Consider the following 16,295-nt stretch of genomic DNA (forward strand, 5'->3'; position numbering starts at 1 on the left):
ATTTATAACCATGTTTCTGATGTGGTCTTTCAGTCAACTGATTGTTTCTCTGTCAAGTAAGATTTGATCATGAGTCTGGGTGATTTTCAACAACCCTATTGCCATTGGATCAGCACACCTTTACTCCTTAATGTCATCTTCCCTAGGACAGCAAAAAGAATGGTGGCAAAGTTAATTCTCATGTTCCTTTCTCCTTAGCTGGACACTTACAGGGGCAGAAATGAATATATTCATGACAAAGATGGAGAGTAAGAAAGAGGGAGGTGATGAAATTTACTTTCAGACTCTCTGTTACTTTGTAATTTTTTTATTTGGAATTATAACCACTCATTGACCAAGAGCAGAAGATTAAGGCTGTTTATTGCACAGTTTTGCTTTCTCTGCCATTGTAGCAGCTGAGGGAGAGGGAGAAAGAGAGGGGAGAGAAACAGAGAGAAACTTCACTATTTCTGGTCTTTCATTCCGTTCCGTCCACGTCTCTGTCTCTATTGCAGTACCACTCTCCTAGTTGTTCAAGCTTTATAGAAAGTTTTGAAACCATTTAGTGCAAATCCTCAACATTTATTCTTTTTCAAGATTGACGATTCTAAATCATATGCATTTCCATACAAATATTAAAATCAACATGTTATTTTCTAAAAATAAAAAGCCCACAAATTGATGAACCTTATCAATTTAAGTCAATTAGTATATTAAAACTATTTGTCTTGAGGCTTCAAGTTCTCTCAGCATTCTTTTTAAACTTGCGCAGTTTATCTTCAAATGATATTATACCTCTTCACCTAAAATTTAGGAAGTCTTAAATGGTTTTCCTCTTGTCCTGGTGCCGTTTTTATCATTTGTTTTGCTTCTACATATGTCACAGAGTGCACAATTGTTTTTTTTGTCATCAGTTTTCTTTTTCTATTGGGGTAATAATCATGTGACATGAAATTCACCATCAGAGTCCCTTTGAGTGGGCAGGTTGGTATTGATGGTGCACGCACCTCGTTGTGCAAGGCCTCCAGACCTTTTTCTTCTTTCCAAACTGAGACTGAACCCTTTGATGAAGTCCCCTGCGTCGGCCCCGGACAAGCACATCTGCTTTCTGTCTCCATGAACTTGACCACGTGCCTCAAATAAGTGGCGTCCTGCAGTATTTGTCTTTCTGTGAGCAGTTCATTTCACTTAACATAGTGCCTCCAGGCTCGCGCATGTTGCAGCACAAGCCAGGCCTGCCTTCCGTTTGAAGGCTGAATGTGTTCCGGCGTACTTGGGACAGGTGTCCACAGCGGGCACTCTGGCCTTGGTACTAATCTTAGTGCTTGTTGCCATTGTTCACCGTTGACTATGACGGTAGCAGTGGGCTTCTATATAAGGCTTTTATTATGTTGTGGTAATTTCCTTCTGTTCCTAGTTTGTTGAGTGTTTCTATCATGCAAGAACGTTGTATTTTGTGAAATGCCAACAGAAGCAGACCCTAGCGCCACCACTTGCTCGGGGAAGTGATGGGTGAAGCCTCTCTGGCGCGCTTATGGACACCGGGTCTCATCTCTCTGCTCTGTCTCAGCGGATCGGCTCCACTTGGTTCCGCCCATACTGCTGCCATCAGACGTGTCCTCCCCTGCGTTGCTCAGTTACTGGGCTACCCCCTGGGGCAGCCTGCCCAGAAAGGGAGGTGGGCAAGGGGGAGGAGGGCACGATGAGCATCTTCAGTGCAAGAACACTTCTTCCAGAGCATGTGAGTTCTGTGAAGCTTTGTGAGTGATTGTATTTTAAAACCATAAGAGTTTTTAGTAATATTTATGTAGTATAAGGACGGTTCATGCAGGAGACAGCTGGAGTAACAATTTGATCTGTGTCAGTCTGTGAACAGGCATTGTTTTGCTTTTCAAGGGTAACGGGAACAAAGTCTAAAAAGATCCAGCACTGGCAAGGGTACAGGGAAATGTTGCTGGCAGGATTGTGAGCTGTTACAACATTTTGGAGGCCAAATCTCATATGCCCATTAAACCTCAAGATTTGTTTTATCACTTATAACCCAGCGTTTTCACTTTGGGGAGTCCATCCTAAATATATAATTAGATAAGGGCGTGTGTAAAGTTATATTTGATTGTAGCACTTTCAGTAGCAGCCATAATAAACAAGTAAATAAGCAAAAAACCTGGAAAGCAGCTTGAAATTCTATCAGTGGGAAATAATTTATAAATAGAATAAATTATAGGAGTTAAATCTATATTTTCTGATCTGGAAAAATACCCATAATATATTTGGTTGATGAAAATCTGTTGCATTGTGATGTGAATAGTATTAATCCATTAGAAAGCAAATATCTGATACATTTATATATACCTATGTAGGTGTTTGCATGTGTGTGTGTGTGTGTGTGTGTGTGATTGTGTGTGCCAACCCTCCGCCCAGTGACAGCCAAACAGTCTTCTTGAGCTTAACAAATATTTTTTCTCAGTAAAGATTCAAAACCAAACACTCATACCCACACACACACAGGTGTTGGCATAGAATTATTAGATACGATACACACAGTACATACATTAAACTTGATATTAGTTACTTTTCAAGGGAAGAGATTACTGTAGGGAGGAGATGGAAGGAAGAGATCACTGTTGGCGCAGACCTCAAAACTGAATTAACCTAAAAGTATAAGTGAGATAATTTTAATGGAAAGGAGCTTTGGACAAAAATGCGGATTTTGTTGTATTTAACATTGAAAAGATAAAGCACGGGAGGGTTTTTGTCTGTGATTACTTTGATAATTTTCACCTTCCCTAGCTTACAGAAGAAATGTTTTCTAGTGATAATGGTATTAAAAGTTGGGGTGTTGTGGATCAGTTTGTAAATTCACCTGAAATAAAGAGAAGGTATTTTAAATATTTCAACTGTAAACTGTCATTCAAACAGTCATTATATATACACATACATACATACATATCTATAAAATATTCCACAAACTCTTTATGTATCCATTTATCTGGCTCTCTATCCCCACCGACCTCCTAGAGAAACGGTAGCATGCTGTTCACAATGTTCTCCACCATGCATTTGTCACTTAATATGTTTAGGGGTATTTAAAAAATGAAAGAGAAGTACTTTTATATTTGTTGAAATTTTAAGTATCTAAAGTTAACTGGAACACACAAAAGCTTGCAAAGCTTACACTGAACTTCAAATTTCAAGACCCTTTAACAGATCTGTGAAGTTTATTTGCTAGATCATCAGTGGTAGCAAATATCTGCTTATATTTTGGATCTATATTCTCTATCTGTCAGAGCCAGAAATCTGAGCCCCACACCCTCTACCTGGCAACCAGATGAGACATAGGGATGACAGCAAGTGTCAGACTGAATTCCTCCAAGTGCATGAACTAGTTAGTGCAGATACGGGCACCTTGGGTAGAGGGGAGAAGTGCCTTTCTCTGCCTAACTATGCAGCCAGTACGTGTGTTAGTGGGTAACTCCATTGTCATAAATAATGTTTGGGAGACAGGATCACTATGCTTTGTGGATCAGCAACGTAGACAGCAGGATTTCCCTTGAAATGGAAAGATACAAGGTCAGCAGGTGCCATGCTTACAGGGCGCCATGGGTGGCTGGGCTCGCCAGCATCCTATCCTTGTATAACCAAAGGCAGGGGTCCTGTTGTATGACTCCCCGCCAACATACACCTTGAAGTCCACTGGTTTGCCAATTAAAGATTATTTCTGACAATCTTTATGCTTCTTACAAAACCTAAGATGTAATACAGGCAAAGTAACACTATACAGTAATTAACTAACCTTAATTAATTAATTCCAGTCAATTTACATGCATCAAATTTTGCCATACTGAAGTATAACAAATTAAATTATTAGAAATCCAATACACTGTCAAACTAAGAGAGGCTGATAAGATTTTGCTATGGAATAATGTTCAAATAATGGGAAATATGATAATATCTCCATCAATAGAAGTAGTGCACATTTAGATAAATTAGCCCAAATTCTTGATTATATAGATAATGACAGTATACAAACACAGCTCGCCTATGCAAGTTATTGCATTAATTCTCTGAATGAACAGAACACGTGTACTGCAGTGGAACAGTATGCCTGCCACTGTACATGTTTGCTTCTCTAAAGGCAAGCAAAACAAACACAGCTTCTGCCTTCATGGAATTTGGGGAGATGAACAATTAGCAGGTAAATAGAGATATGCGCATTCAGCACACGCAGACAAGAGTTATAATCGGGAAGAATAGATTTCTCTGAAAGAGAAAGATTCCCTTATACTTGGGAGCAAGAAATACCATGTCTCCTTGTTTTTCTAAATCAAATAAAATCTGACTCAGCTCTCACTGACCTTTCTGGCTGGATTGTCAATCTTGGTGGTTGAATGGAGGATGGTTCCAACGTCAGGGAATCCCTATCTCTTCCTTGGGATGGTTCACAAGCCATGTGATACAGAGGATTTAATACAATTGGAGGACTGCCTCTGGCTTTGAATATATTATGGTAACTGCTAAAATGCTTGCTATTTAAGCCTGTACTGGGTCCTTCTAATCCTGTTCGTTCTAAGGCAGCATTATTCCCTGCATTCTAGGCTTAGCCATGAGTTAATTTTCCGTGGTTTGTAAGGACACCATTTGTCTCTAGTACCCACACAGATACCCTGATTGGAGGTCCTACCAAGTGTGGCAGATACAGTTTCTGCTACTTGGCCGAAGCCAGCCCCTTGTCTTTCTGGTCTGTATTCTGAGTGACTTTCTGTTGGAACTGACAGACACCCAGTGTGATTTTAAAATTTAGAATCAATCAGTGTGTGTAGTGGACATAGACTCTGATGGGTAGGGATAGAAAGAAACTGACCCGCCTTCTGGAAGAAGGGGCAGACGCAAGAGAAAATGTCTAAAGCTGGCACAGTTGTTTGGCTGGACCATGTTCACACCAAAAACTCAATTGCAAATGCAGTGCTATAAATAAGAAACAATGGCTAAAACAAAATGCTACTTTCTACAACAACTTTGTGTCATCATGTTACTGTTTAGAAACAGGATTGTTATGTACATGGACAAAAGGCTGAAGTGCCACCCTGAGCACTTACTTTCCATAGGGCTTGTCAGTAGTGGAAGGTGACTGGCCTTTAGTTGCATTTTAGGGGGGTTATAAAATTGCCATGCATGCAGAGATGTTGAAACAATAGTGAATTGGATAACCAGTCACTTCTCACTTAGGTTCAGAATTTGCTTATGCTTTTTTCCATATTTGCTTCACCTGTCTGTCAATCTGTTATCTCCATCACATACCTATTCTGTTGAGCTGTTAACTTCAAAATAAATGATGATACTTTACCCATAATATGTCCTCATGCATCACCTAAGAATAAGGGTGTTCTCCTATGTAGGCACCATATCAATATTATATCTGTGATAATTAATGATAATGTACCCAATGCATATTCAACTCTTCCCAATTTCTCCACAAATGTCTTTGAAGCTATTTTTTTTTAACCAGAATCTTCTGGTTTGTACATTGCATTAAGGTTTTATGTTTTGTATTTTAGAACAAGCTATGACAGATTAAACATATGCAAAATCACATTAAAAAGTAGAATGGTTCTTGGGACAAGACTAACAATCCGGAAGAGAAACGTCTCAGTTAGGGGAGGGGAGCGGACAGGAATGGGGCCTAGACGGTGGAGGTCAGGCTGGCGGTGAGCACCCTACCGCCCCACACCAGGAAGAGCGTACCCGGAGTTTGTGGGGTCAGAGCACCCTTGGAGAGGGTTTATTGCTAGCACGGATCGGGAACAGTAGCTGAGCAGTCTGTCCAGCTAGATCCCTGGCCTGCTGAGCAAGCTCGTGCTCTCATTTCGCCTCATCCGTGTGTTTGTACGTGAATCAGCGTATTTGGGACAGTTTCTCATCAATGAACAAGAACTATGTTTTATCTTACATGGCTAATAAGTTATCAACTGTGTCACTTTAAAAACTCATTTAGAAACTATGTATATGGGTCTCTGACCCTGGTTCCCGACACAGAATTCCTAAACCCCTTGGGACATCCTAGGTGTCTTATTCTGATGAGGTAACTGCTGGGCTCCTCATGGGGGCAGGTCACCAGAAGACCAAGCCATGATTAGGAGCTTGGAATTTTCAGCTCCACCTCCCATTCTCAGAGAGGGCAGAGGGTTGGAAATGCAGTTAGTGGTCGATCATGCCTAATGAAGCTTTCATAAAAATCCCAAAAGTATGGGGTTTGGAGAGCTTCCGGATTGATGAGTGACTGGAGGTGCTGGGAGAGTGGCCTTCCTGGAGAGGGGATAGGATCTCCTCTGCCTTCCCACACCTCCCTCTCTAGGCGTCTCTTCCATCAGGATGTCCGTCTGTACCCTGTACCATAGCCTGCGATAACAAATTGGCAAATGGGAAGTCAACCTTTTTCCTGAGTCTGTGAGCTGCTCTGGCAAATTGTCTGAACCTTACGAGGGGAGTGTGGAGACCTCTGATTTGTAGCCATTTCATCAGAAGTACAGGTGACAACCTGAGCTTGTGATTGGCATCTGAAGTGGCTGGTAGTGGCATTCTTGTGGGACTGAGCCCTTAACCTGTGGAATCTGACCCTATATATCTGGAGATAGTGTCAGAATTGGTTTAAACTACAGAACACCTGGCTAGTTCACGGAATTGCTGACTGGAGAAAACCCCCCACATCTGCTGTCAGAACAGTTGTGAGTGTGGTAATGGTGTGAGGGCAGTAGACATACACGAGGAAGACTGAGACTTTCTTTACAAGCATGTTGGAGAACATTTGCTGATCAATGAGCAAGAGCTGTATACCTGTAGCTTCATTTCACACTGTAAACATGTTAGCATTTGTGTTATTTTCTTAAAGTGATTTTTTTTAAAGAGCTTTACAAAATGTCTGTAGTTGTTCACTCATCAGGGAAATGGATATAAAACCCACAGGGAGTGTTGGTGGGTTTTTGTAGAAACTGGAACCCTTGAGCACTGTCGGTGGGATTGTGAAATTTTGTAGCCACTATGGATAACAGAGTGGAGGCTACACAAAAAATTAAACATAAAACTACCATAGGATTCAGCAGCTCCACTGCTGCCTATATATCCAAAAGAATTGAAAGCAGGATGTGAAATGTTCATTTCACATGAATTTTGCATTGCATCATGACTGTTTCTGCTGCGTGTGGAAATCTAACATGGGTCTGGGTTGTGTTTAATTTTTTAAACTATTAGAAGCTCATTATTCAGTTTAAGATATGTAAACAGCTGTAGCTGTGAGATAACAGATTATGTTTTTGGTTAAAATTCTGGAAATCACCTTCTCTCTTTTTATATTAGTGGTAGAACAAAGAGGCTTGTATTTAAGAGAAATAGACAAAAACATGGCAAATTCTTTTTAAGTGCAGTAAATTCAGACATAATGAACAGTAAGTATAATTCACTAATTCTTCCTAATATGTTAGACATGTTTTATGAATCTCCACAATTCCCTAATACAGCTTTTACACATTTTCATATAACATTCTGTTTCTGTTGGACAATCAGACTTGGTAATAGAACAATTTGAGAAGAGGGGCGCCTTTGGCTCTGTATTTTGAGTAGCAGGAAAACACAAGAGAAATCACTGATTCCTAAAGAAAGACTACATAGAATGCAATTTAATTTTATCTAACACTATATATACATATATTTATCTCCTTTTTTCACTGTTTTCTCCCCCCATGAATAAATTCTCAGCAATAATATTACTGCGTTGAAGTGGGAATATGTTTTCAGTATTTCTTGGTATTGCCAGATTGGTTTCCAAAGCAACTTAATTATTTTGCATTTTCAAAAGAGCATCCTTTGTTCACATCCTGTCAGTACACCATTGACAATCATCAATGTTTGTTATCTTGATTAATTTTCATTTCCTGAATTATTGTGATTTTACTCCATTTCTAATTTCTTCAGAAGAGCATTTGATTCATCTGAATATCCTTGTGTGTTGCCGATAGCCATGTTTTCAATGCTGCAACTTCATTAACGAGTACGGCGTTTGCTGTTTTAGCACAAGTTGTCTTCTTTCCCATCACTTCCTAGGTAGTTTCTGACTTCAGCTTCATGCACCTCTTTGGTTTGAACTTGATCTGTGAATGTATTTTTACATTTTCAAGTAAACAACTCTCTGCTCAGCTTTTTGTAATGATTTCTAATCAGCAAATATGACATTTCAGTTGTCTATTGCTAAATAAGGAGCCACCCTAATTTAGTGGCTTGTAGAAGTGGTTATTCATTGTTTTTGTGACTCCGTGGGTTTTCCCGGAGGTTCTTCTCTTGGACCCACATCAGCTCACTCCTGGGGCTGCGGGTCCTTTGGCAGCCCCACTGGGCTGGAGGGGTCAGACAGCCGCCCTCACGCGTCTGCCAGTAGATGCTGGCTTGGCTGCGGCACTGATGCTTCTTCCTGCATCTTCCTGTCCCCCAGGGGGCCAGGCTCACTGCCTTACATGGCGGTCTGGGACTGGCACTGGAGGACATCTGCCACATTCTGCTGGTCAAGGCCACCCTCAAAGTCCGGCTCCGAGTCAGGGGGCGAGGCAACGGGGAGCCTTTGGCAGATGGCCTACAAAGCGGCACTGCGGGGGCCTTCGCCAGGGGGTTCATCCTCACAGTCCTCACACTGTCCTTCACAGAAGCCTGTAAAAAAAACCTCTGCCTTTCTGCATTGTTAATGTTGATTAAATATTTTAAGTGTTCCTTGTGCATTTGAAAAAAAATTCTCTTTTTCCTAGACACGGGTCGTTATCTTCCTCTCTTTTTTGAATATCTTTGCACTACATAATATAAGGGTAAATAGTATAGCATCAGTATTCACAAGGCTGAAACCGCAGCAGCAACCATGGGTCATACACATAAAAACATGTGTCGTAGGAGATTTGAATCCAGCTCCATTAGTTTGCAAAAGGTCATATAAACAAAAAAAATGAGGATATTGCAGACTATAATATTAAAAGTACTTCTGTTATATTCACAGAAATGACAATATTGTTTATTTACAAAGAAAATTAAATGTTATAATTAGAAGGAAGATGCAATAAACTAGAAATTAATAAGAAAAATGGGGAAAAAAATAGAAAATAGCTCTTAAAGGAATTTTGAGTCACAGTACAAATCCAAACTCAACTGTCAGATTTTCTTGAAAATATTAATAATAAAAATACTGCATATCAAGTACAATTGAACTTGACTAAGAGATGCCAATTGGAAATTTAATAGCCTGTATGTTTATATCAAATGAGAAAGAAATGAATAATAAGCATTCGGCTTTAGAAGCTGCAGTAGAGAATAACAACACAAGTGGAGTGAAGCAAATCACCAAGATTATAAGTGATATGACTTCTGGTTACTTAGACAACAATAACGAAACAAGTACGTTTACCTATGTTTTCATGAAATAAAGGGAGAAGTCACAAATAGATAATTTTTAAAAAGACAACCACAGATAAAGAGAAGTAGAGAACCAAGTATGAAACTATTTTGCATAAATCTATCAAACACTATTTGAAATTGTTTGAAATGGATGATCTTACATGATCGAATGATAGACTCCTCCATGCAACAGGACTTTTCACTTTTCCTTTCCTTTTTTCCTGTGTATGCACAGCATGAGGGGGTGAAAGGGGACTATCTTTCATGGGATAATTGCATCCCTACCCTATTACTCCATTTTTCTTGAACACAAGAGAAATGTCCTATATGTCTACTTCCATTCCCTCTTAAAGCAAATATGTGTTTGCAATACCCTTTTGTTACATTTTAAGTGTCTGTATAGTTCTAGAAATGCCCCATTTCTCACTTCTGTTACTGCAAGTTCATACTTTCTTTTTTTCTTTAATTCGTGTTCCCCAAAATTATTCTTTTTTATTTGTTGTTTCAAATAACCAAATTTCTTTGTCCTCTCTATGCAGATGTGTGTGTGGTTGCTTGCTATCTATTTTATTAATTCTCTTCTTTTTATATTTCTTTCATATATAAGCTTAATTTGCTTTTACTTCTTTAATTGCATGGGACTTTGTGACCTGGGTGCCAAGGTCATGGTTTTCCATTCTTCTTTTCTGAAATACGCAATCGAAGCTGCCGTTGTCCTCACAGCAATAGCTTTAAGTGCGTCTCACAAGGTTTGATATGCTCTGTTTTCTACAAATCCCACAGATGTTGCTGTGTTCAGGAGTCCCCTCGGGCTTGTGTGGGTCTGTTACTCTTAGAGTTTCCACTTCGTGACCACTCAGTAAAACACTGTGAAACTGCAGTTTCAGATCTTTCATGGCTGAAGAAAGGGATTTTTATCCTGCAGGTTTTAACTCATTGGCACTTTCAGCTACCCACCTCCTTACACAGCAGGTCTAGGTGGGCTCCAAGGTTCTGTTTCCCCCCAAACCTGGAGGCCAGGAAGTCAGAGCCCAGAAATGACCTTCCTTCTGCTTTCACCTGTGAAACTGTGTAATTGGAAAATCATGGGAATGTTTTTTAGTTCCTTTATTTTTAAAATGTTTAATTTTTAGATTTCAGGCCGTCTGTGTCACCGCTGTTGTGTGTTGTGCAGCGGGATCTCTGCATTCCCTCTCAGTCTGTGACCGTGTGGAAAGACCTTCTGTGACCTCTCCCGGGCGTCTCAGCAGCTGGTGCACTTTCCTCCCAGCCGGTGGGAAATCAGGTCACCCTTCACCCGCTGTGCTGGCCGGTCCCAGCAGGGACAGCTGCAGTCTAGAGGGGTGGGGTGGGGGCAGGCGTTCCTCTCCTCTGCCTTCTTATGTGCTGCCAGCTCCGGGATGGGAGGCCTCACCTGCCCCGCTGGTTCTTTGTGCACTTTGGGGGATGGAGGAAACCTGGCACACTCGTGTGGGGCTAGGGGCAACCAGACTTTTGCCCCCTCACTCATCGCCAGACCTCTGGTCTCAGATAACTCCTGTCTCAGATACAGTGCTGCAAATTCTTACTTTGGGGGAGAAACTTCCCATCAATTTTCTCTGTCTAGGATCCGTTAGACCCCGAGGTCTTCCCGGTATCCAGCTGCCACTAGGCTCCCTTGCAGTTTGGCTCAGAAAAGAGGTATCTTTTCTGAGAGGTGGACTCATGTTGCATTTATCTCAGAATACCCGGGGCTTCCCTTGGATCTTCTTTCATTCAAGGAGATCCCTTCCTGACACACAGACCCACAATTCTGTTTCCAGATTTTCCCTTCTGAGAGAGGTGGTTGAATGTATTCTGGTTCCACTTAGAAAAGACAGGTCCATTACCTACATCTCCATGTAGTGGCACTTTTAAAGTTGTTTTCTAACATTTCCTAACATTACTAAATAACTGAAGTTACCAGAGTACAGCTCCATGTAGAACTGTAAATAAGACTATTAATAAGTGAATAAGTTTTTCTCTAGCTATGGATGCTGACCTTTTTTTTTTCTCTTATTGTTTTTTGGAAGAACATTCAGACCTGTTGTGTACACAGTCCCTTGATTGTAGGAGTGTACATATCCTCAAGCTAGCACGATTAGTTAGGATGTTGTGGGGAAAATGGAAGCTCCTATGGCCAGGACCTCACCTCCCCTGACCCTAAACTACGTGATGATGTAACTGGCCTGCTGCTGGGCTGCTGCTCCCACACCCTAGGCAATGAGCTGTTGTTGACTGAGTCACTGTATAAAGAGCTCTGCCCAGGGCTCTGGGTGGAGGCAGAGATGGAGGTGGATTCAGAACTGCAGGCTGCTGGGTGCAGACGTGATTCTAGTGCTTCACCTTCCACCGTGAGAACCGGGTATAAACCCTTTCACCCCAAGAATGTTCCAGTGTCATTTCTCAGTCTCATTGAATCCATAGTGAACTTGCCTGGGGCTGAAATGATCAGACAAGACAAGTGTCTTTAGGGACATATTAACATGTAATTGTTTCTCAAATTGGCTTAAAGAACAAGGAAAAAGCATTAACATAAGAAGTCTCCAAGTAAGGAACAGGAGGAGTTGGTTAGTCCAGCAGCACAATGATGCATGACAGTCCCAGGTTTCTCCCGCGATCCCCCCCTGCCCTCAGCCCATCAGCCTGGGCATCTCAGTACTCGCTGTCCTACTGGCCCAGTGCCAGGCTGTCACGTGAAGACGGAGCAAGAGTATCTTGTGTTTCCCTTTAAAGAGGATAGATTCTCCCTCATGATCCCCCCTAGAGAGCACGCCTCACCTCTGTAGGAACCCCTCCGCCCTGTCCACACTCAGCAACCACTGCATGCCAGTGGTTAGGATTTAAGCCTGCAACTGGTCAGCAGCCTACAAAGATGGATATCAAAACAAAATCAGTTTTTAGATTTCGGGCGCGAGAGAGTCTGGTAAGATGGTGAAGCAAAATTATGTACACGGACATGCCTGACGTCAGAGCCTGCTCCGCTAACCGCCGCCGCTTTACTTCTCATATCTATTAAGCAAACCTTCAAGTAAATCATTAGAAATGTTTGCAAGTTCTGCTTGATTAATTTTTAAAGGCAGAGAGTATTTCATAAGTAACATTTGCTGCATCGGTAGGTAGAATTGACCTATCACTTCTCCCAACAGTGGGGAATGTGGTCGAATCTGAGCAGGTATGATGTGAGTGTCCCTGTGTGTCAGTGTGTATTCTGTGTGTCTATGTGTGTCAAACAGAAAAATTCATCCATGTAGATGGAATAGGTAGATGATCACATTGACTGACACATATCCACCTTCCTGTTAATTAAAATATTATTCTTGTAAGCATTACAGGTAAAGAATAATGAACTAAATTGTACTTTGAAAATTGTATTGAAAAAAAATTTCCTAAAAAACACATACATAAACACTGTTATTCAAGAGCATTACAACCAAAAGCTGCCACACAGCAAATTGAGGATTCACAAATGAAACTGAATTCTCACAAAGTGACAAACACTGTTTCCCCAACAGTGACAAAAATTAAGCTCCAGTAAATGCATACACACTCCTCTTCTTAATGCAGCTACTGGGAAATGAAAATCAGCATTGCCTGCAGCAATCACAAAACCACAATGTCTTCTGTATATGAAACTACCAGACTTGTTTGTTTATCTTTTGTATAGGAAACATCAGAGTTGTCTATTTTTAAAAGCACATTGTTACTTCACAGTTAAGTCACAGATTAGCACTGAGCCTTTGAAGTCAAGTTTCTCTATGATAGCAATGATAGCAGCTGACTGCCTATGTATTTCCATCAGAAAAACAACATGATTTTTCCTGACATGTAGTAATTATTTGTATCCACTACTTTCCATATTCTGAGGACTTTAGGAAGTCACTCTCCCCTAGACCTATTTTTAGGTACATCTGAATATCTACAAGAGAGGTTTTCTCCATGCTTGAGTGACCCAAATCCTTATGACACTTTTTTCCTCAAAGAAACGGACACTGGAGAGGTTTCCCACCCAAACCTGCTAATTCTTCATAGTATTATTAAGGCAGAAGTTTATAATTAAGCTTTCTGAAAATTTTTGCGGTGGTTGATACTAAGTAGTCAAATCGAGCATCAAAGCAGTCAGAGAATCAATGTTTGCTTTATTCTGTGGTTCAAATTGGATGAAGTCCTTACTTAAATTTTTTTTAACTTTAACCCTCACCTGTTCCGACCTGCCCACTCTTGAGTAGGGGAGACAAGGAACATTGTCTTACTTTGCTTATTACACGTGGTATAGCTCTACTGCAGGAGAATGTTTTACCCTGCAGTGGAGATAAAGAAGTGGGTAAGAGGCAGCTGCATACAGACAGGGCGCACTCTGTGGCTCAGCTTTCCTCCCTGCATAAACTTGTGGTGAGGTGTGTTATTCAGTGAATATGGACAAGCTATTTGCTTAGCAGAATTTCAGTTAAATTGTTGTCAAGCCATTTCCTCATCAGGAAACAGATCCCCGATTTATGGAGTAATAACTTCCTTTTGTTCTTTAATAAGAAATTCGAGAGCATATGAATGCCAGTTCATCTGTACCTGTCTTCAGGGAAGTGTAGTCATGCGACTGCTGTGGAGGGCACGCAGGTCACCATGACTGCTTGCCTTATGTCTGGGCAGGGGGAGCTGTCCTGCTGCCTTTCGGGAGAAGCGATAGCCCCCTGTTTGCTCAGGGTTGCTCCCTGCGTGACCCCAGATGGGGTACTTGTTTTAAAGTGCATGTAGCTGGTCAGTGGCTCTCTTATAAGACGGCTGGGCATGAAGGTCTCTGCTCAGTACAGCAACTAAGGAAGTGGTAATTCCTGAAAGCAGTCAAATTATTCCCTCTCTCTTCAGAATCTTTGCAGCAGAATATGGAGAGGAGTGGCCCTGCAGAAGCAGGAGAATGCAGACCTGCAGAAAGGAGCAGAGGCTGCAAGAGTCCTGAGTGAGAGAAGAGGAATTGGTTTCCAGCACCTCCTTGAATGCTTATGTTTCTCTGGTGTTTAGGTAACAGTAACACACACACACACACACACCTGAGTAAGTTTCAGCTACTGTCAGAAAGCTTTAATACAATCCTCAAGTTAATTCTTTATCTTTATTGGAACATTATCTAGTCATCTCCCTGACTGGCCTGGAAACAAGGACTGTGTGCAAACACTTGTATTAGCTGACGTCTGACACAACAAACAAGTTGCACATTCACTTACAGAGGAAGACTTCCCCTGAGAGCTTAGAGAACCGCTAACTTGGGGGACCAAAGTAATCATTGAAAAATCTTTTAACATGTTTAAATGTTTTAAAAGTCACTTAGACAGTTCTTGGAATTGCAGACACATTGGAAAAAAATAACCCCAGTAGGTAAAAACAAGTCTGAGGACATCACACCTAGTGAGACAATGAGGAAGCAGGAACTGAGGACAGTGACTCTGTGACACCTGGGAAAGGTGTTTGCTGGGGAAAGCCTTGGTCATGTTACCTGGACACGTGCACAGAGAGGTCTGTTGTGGCACTGTTTATAATAATGAAAAATATTTCATAGAACGAATTAACAAAATATATTTCATGTGATGAATGAATGTAAATAATGAATGAAACATGGAAGCACCTTAAATGTAGTTTGTTCCACATTCCTGTATGCCTCACTGGGTTCTCAGGGACAGTTGTCAGCCCATGTAAAAGATGAGGAAAGTGAAGCACAGCAAGGTTACGTATTTGGCCCAAGGAGAGTAAGGGGTGGAGCCAGGATCTGCACCTGGCTCTGGAGCCCTACCTTTGCTTACATTATTTCTGTAACTCCTTTCTGAAGACGGCCCAGAAATGGGTGAGATCAAGCTAATGCTCTGCAGCCTTAGTGCCCAGGGGAATCGTGCCTAGCCAGCTGTTGGTGAGTACTCAGTAATCTTTGCTGACATACTAGCTCTTTCCATGAGGTGCTGGGGCAGAGCAGCCCAAAGCCAGAGAACGTCCAGGAGGCAGCATCACAACAAGGCAGGACTGGGGCAGCACGAGTCCAGAACTCAGCGTCTCAGACTGCCCTCACTCTGAGTTGAGTCCGGTTGTTTTGCACACACATTGGACTGGGGCAGATCAGCCTTATGTGCCTTAGTAGATAAGCTGCTTTAGGGAAAAGGCAGCTAATGGGGGGACAGGCATTTAGAGCTGGAGTTCAGGCCAATTCTCCTCCAAACAGTGCGGGGCTGAGTGGGGGCTGCAAGCCATCAGAGTGGGGGCAGTAGAGGTGGGGCCGCTCCTCAGGACCCCAAGTCCTGAGGGTGACTGAGTCCCTGGCAGCGAGTCCCAGAGGAGAAAGATTATGCCGGTTTCCCACCAAATGCATTCCCTGCAAATAAAAAGCCCACCTCCATATGGAACCCAAATAGGTCCCCACATTGGTTCGCATCCTGTTGATCACATTGCCGAGATCCCACCGGAGGAGTTCCCAGCAGACTTCCGCGCTCCCCTGGGACACTTCATCTTATTTCCTGCTTAAGGGCTGTTCATAAATCGCTCTCCAGCTGAGTAAGTTCAGTGCTAAAGCACTCAGCTTATCTGACCTTCGCATTCACTACTGTTCTTGCACCAGCAGGAACGCCCCTGTTCTTGCCCCTTCCCGGTGCAGCCACGTGGCCCCATGCCGGCCAGACGCGCGGGGAGAGCTGCTCCAGCCCAGCGCAGCCCAGACCCCGCCAGGGTGCTGGTCCCGACCCGGTCCCGGAGGCTCAGCAGATCAGGGCACCCGTTTGAGCAGGAGTGTTTGGAGATGCCATTAAAATTCTTACAAAAACTGAAAGTGAAATGAGGAAGGCCGGTTGAGCAATCGAGGAGAAGGGCGAATGCCAGGAAGACCTGCTGTGCAGTAGGGC

The 16,295-nt window shown here is 42.2% G+C and overlaps 1 protein-coding gene across 1 annotated transcript in view; it reads left to right on the forward strand.

Moving 5' to 3' along the window:
- Positions 1–1,513: 1,513 nt before the first annotated feature.
- TNFSF13B (TNF superfamily member 13b) overlaps positions 1,514–16,295 on the forward strand; it is a 44,843-nt gene continuing 30,061 nt past the window's right edge. The window contains exons 1-2 of the mRNA XM_057494460.1: positions 1,514–1,720; positions 8,459–8,672. Coding sequence (XP_057350443.1) covers positions 1,514–1,720; positions 8,459–8,672 — 421 coding nt within the window. The remainder of the gene's footprint in view (positions 1,721–8,458; positions 8,673–16,295) is intronic.

This window comes from Manis pentadactyla, chromosome 17, assembly GCF_030020395.1.
Source record: "Manis pentadactyla isolate mManPen7 chromosome 17, mManPen7.hap1, whole genome shotgun sequence".
NCBI classification, from domain to species: domain Eukaryota; kingdom Metazoa; phylum Chordata; class Mammalia; order Pholidota; family Manidae; genus Manis; species Manis pentadactyla.